The sequence below is a fragment of the Sinocyclocheilus anshuiensis genome, unplaced genomic scaffold, assembly GCF_001515605.1.
Source record: "Sinocyclocheilus anshuiensis isolate Anshui unplaced genomic scaffold, SAMN03320099.WGS_v1.1 scaffold183, whole genome shotgun sequence".
NCBI lineage: Eukaryota > Metazoa > Chordata > Actinopteri > Cypriniformes > Cyprinidae > Sinocyclocheilus > Sinocyclocheilus anshuiensis.
The window spans coordinates 5,275,161-5,279,693 of NW_015548309.1; the positions used below are offsets into that span (position 1 = coordinate 5,275,161).

The window sequence follows — 4,533 nt, forward strand, 5'->3', positions numbered from 1 at the left end:
TCCCAGTGCTCATTACCATAATGTGTTCAGACGTTTTTGCTATAATTCTCATTGTAATAGTGTTTTTTAATTGTTTTACAGTAAACAACGGCTGTAATACAATGATTTAAAAAAATAGCATAATTTAAAGGCAATATAATATAAATACTTTGATATTTAAATACAGTAATGAGGTTTTTGTGCATGTTGTTAATGAGAATTATGGGGAAAATGTGTTTAACTGTCATGAAAACAATACTACAATGCAAAAACTACTAAACAGGCTTCATTTTCTCTAACCAAAATATAATCTAATATGTTTTTCTTTTGATTTTGGGGTGAAATATGACCCGGCTTTATCTCCTTGACACGTTCCGTAGGATTCACTCCACCTAAACTATTAAACATGCTGTGAATGTACACATGTGGAAATGAAGATGTAAAATTACCTCATGATACCATAATTACTCTTCGAAAAATACTACATAAATAGGTTAAAATAAATATGTAAAGTCACATTATTTAAACAGGGCATCTCTCTAGTCATATGAATGCGTGTCAATATGATGCCTGTTTTGATCGGATTCATGATCAGACAAATCAAGGCAGCTTGAAGGAATCGTTCACCTAAAAATGTAAAGTTGTGTTATTTACTTATCATCATGTCGTTCCAAACATCTATGCGTATTACTTTCTGCGTAGAAATTTTGGGAAAAAAAAACAATCAAACAAAAAAAACCCCACTTTTTACTTATATGGAAAAGAGCAGCCTGAACATTCTGCTAAACATCTTCTTTTATGTTCCATGTAAGAAAGTCAGTCATACAGGTTTGATGCGACATGAGGATGAATAAATAATAATAAAAGTCTAATTTTGGCCAGAACGATTCCTTAAAACCACAAACACCACAGCGGTTGACGCTTTTGCTATGCTAATTCTCATTCCTACGCAAAGTTCCAGGTTGAACCAGGACTTACGCAGATCCGATATCACTTTACAAGCAACAAAAAAGGGGTCACAGGAAGAAAACCAAAGTTAAACGAATGTAACCAAAAAGCAGTCGATGTGCGAAACAAACCACAAACGTCTCTGCTGACCAATCGAGGAGAGTGGGTTGTACTGCGTCTGCCTCTGATGTCATTAAACTCCTCTTCCTGTTCCTCGTGTCCCTGCGTTTCGGGTGGAGTTGGTGACGGTAACCAATGACAGCATGCGTTCTCCTGACTGGGTGAGGTTTGCAGTCTCGGTGAAGGAGATGGTCCCGCTTGAGCAGCACTTCAGGAAAGCCTCTCCCCTCTCACTCCGTCTTCTCCTTCACCGCGCTACACCAGCTGGTATCCTGAGCCGGACGTCTGGTCGTACTCTATTGTGTACTGGGAGGTCCAGTCTACCACCACGGGCCGCAGCAGACCGCAGCAGCGCAGCTCGAAGAAATCTATGAGGTTCCTCATACAACCGTGACTGCGCGAGAACAAAACAGAGGAGCAACGCTATCTTTCCCGAATGTTGCCACAGACAATAATGACTTCCTAAACAAATGTTCTTACTTTTGACTAAACTGTAAGACCACATAGCCTTAATTGAAAATTTCTGTTTAATTTTCAGTAATGTTGCTTGCTTTTGTCATTTGTATTAGTTTTTGTCCATTATTAATTTTTTGGTAATTTTTATTATTGTTCACATACTGCTACATAGTTTTATTTCAATTATAGTTTTAGTTAGTCATTTTAGTAGTTCAACTTAAACTTATTAAGTTTATTATCTGAAACAGTGTTATAACGTCAATGTTTTATTCATATTCTGAATTAGCTTTTCAATATAATTGAATAGCAATTATTTTTGTCCAGTTTAAATGTAATTTTTTTGCACATTATTAATTTTTATTAGTCATTGTTCAAATATTTGTGAATAGTTTTATTTAAGTTCTACTCAAGTTTTAGTTCAAGCTTTATATTAGTAATTTTAGCACTTAAACTTAACTTAAAAAAAAAAAAATATCTGAAACATAAAAGATATAATATAAATCTGTTATTTTAGTATCATGTATATACTTTGTATTAATATTCTGAATGAGCTTTTCAATAGATTTGAACAGTACTTATTTTTATATTTTCAGTTTATTGAAAAAAAAAAAAATTTTTTGTTCATTATTCATTTTGTACATTTTATTAGTCATCGTTCAAATATTCCTAAATATTTTAAATTTGGTTTTAGTTTAAGTTGTATTTCAGTTAGTAATATTAGTAACTCAACTTAAAATTATTATTATCAGTTAGTTGCAAGGCAACTAATTTTCGCTCAAAGTTTTTCATCTAATATTTTATTTCAGCTCTATTTCAAGTAACACATTTTTTTCTTAAAAGTTTTTTTTTTATCAATAACAAAACTGCCAACATTTTATTTTATTATTTTTTTTTTTTTAACTTAAATAGCCAAGTGATTTGTCATCATTAAATTATATTATATATCAGTACTACACCGACCATCAGCCACCCTTTATCTATAGATATTAACATTATTATAATGGGATACTTTTTGAATGAAAACATATTCATTACAGGTAATTCACTTAATCGAATTGGATCTTTCCCCAAATTGTTGGTGTTCAAACAAGCACTAATAGGATCATTTTCGAACAGTATATAGATTATATTCTAAAGACTGTACTGATGATGAATACACAAATCAATCATCTATAAAATGTATTTATGGTCGTGGCCGCTTGACAATCCTCCTCTGTGTTCAGTGCTGTATAGATAAGCTGTTCCCAGCTCAACCTGAAATGAGTTTAAAGGACTCACTTGAAAGGGCTCTCAATGGACGTGGCTGTAACTTTAAAGTGCTTATATCTTCTGGCGTTCATGCGCTCGTTTGTAGTGATGCCCAGAACAGCGATCTATGAAGGACACATCAAACATACACATCAAACAATCTGTTCCAAACCCTAATGAGCCGACTCAATTTCTACAGGTCAACATGCCGACTGAAATGGGTCCTCAAGACCTAAACAAAGGCCTCTGAAAATGTAGCCTAGGTAGGCAGCTCTCTTGCTTTTGCAACAGATCTAGACTTGAGCATACATTACCTGATAGAGCTGGCACATGATGAGTACAGCGACCCACATGAAGTGAAACACACTGTTGAGAAACATCCAGAACATCCACGGCGAGCAGTTGGCGATCTGCGCGATGTAGATCCAAAAGCCATCTTTAGTGTAGCTGGTGGCACAGTGAATCCCCCAGTCTGCAGAGACAGAGCGCAATCACAATCAATCCTTATAAATGCTACTAATACAAAAAAATCAGGTAACATTTAGTTCTCATTTGTTAATATTAATTAAAAAGACAGTTCATCCAAAAATGCAAATTCTGTCATCATTTACTCATCCTCATGTCGTTCCAAACCTGTATGAGTTTCTTTCTTCTGTTGAACACAAAAGAAGATATTTTGAAGAATGTTGGTAACCAAACAGTTGACGGTAGCCATTGACTTCTATAGTATTTTTTTTCCATACTATGGAAGTCAATGACTACCGTCAACTGTTTGGTTACCAGCGTTCTTCAAAATATCTTCTTTTACAGGTTTGGAATAATTTGAGGGTGAGTAAATGATGACAAGATTTAAATTTTTGGGTGAACACTTTGTGCATTAACTAACATGAACTAACAAAATTTTTACAGCATTAATTAACCCTTTTTAATGATAGTTCACAATGCATTAATGTTAACAGATACACATTTTTATTTTAACAATGAATTAGTAAATGCTGAATCTAAATGATCTTTAAGTATTGTTCATGTTAACTAATGTAGATAACACGTGTTAACAAATGAAACCTGTTTGTAGAGTGTTACAAAAAATGAATACTATTTTAATTTGAAAGTGATTTAAATTGATTTATCATTACATTGATCGTACAAAACCATGCAAAATAGTGTACTCACAGCAAATGCATCCGTACATCATCCAACAGATCATACACAACAGGAAGAACAAGTAGCCCATAAAGTAACGGTGGTTTCCACTTCCTGTCCACAAACAATGAGGAGAAAAACAGAAGGAATGAATCACACCTCCTGCTTTACATTCCCTCAACTATCTGCCTTAGGCTCAAATTAGTCCAAGATTTGGATTATGAGATGCAAAATGGGCTTTCTTCACAACAGTGAACAATTTCCTGGCAGAACATCTGACCCAATCTCTGACTTTTTGTGTTAATGTCAGGTGGAAGATAGGGATGTTCATTTTAACAGGTTAACCGTTTTACCGGTTAACCGTAAAAATATGTAAAAAGGTTTGCTGCGTGGTTAAAATACACTACGCGAAAAAAAAAAACACAAGTCGCATTTTATTATTTCATTCAGAAATAGGCCTAATGCCAACGCGAAATGTTTACAAACATTATTATAAACACTGTAAACATAGCTAGGCTATTTTAGTTCCCCTCACTCCACAACAAATCCTTTCAATTAACAGTATTTTGAAAAGAACAAGAATTAAAAATATAAGAAGCTATAAATGACAAGCCAAAACGAATTAATTTAGGCTAAAAC

At 33.9% G+C, this 4,533-nt stretch overlaps 1 protein-coding gene across 1 annotated transcript in view; it reads right to left on the reverse strand.

Moving 5' to 3' along the window:
- Positions 1-788: 788 nt before the first annotated feature.
- LOC107656450 (palmitoyltransferase ZDHHC17-like) overlaps positions 789-4,533 on the reverse strand; it is a 19,682-nt gene continuing 15,937 nt past the window's right edge. The window contains exons 14-17 of the mRNA XM_016444314.1: positions 3,925-4,008; positions 3,066-3,223; positions 2,782-2,876; positions 789-1,441 (exon numbers count right to left, since the gene is read on the reverse strand). Of these exons, the coding sequence (XP_016299800.1) occupies positions 1,303-1,441; positions 2,782-2,876; positions 3,066-3,223; positions 3,925-4,008 (476 nt within the window). The 3' untranslated portion in view covers positions 789-1,302. The remainder of the gene's footprint in view (positions 1,442-2,781; positions 2,877-3,065; positions 3,224-3,924; positions 4,009-4,533) is intronic.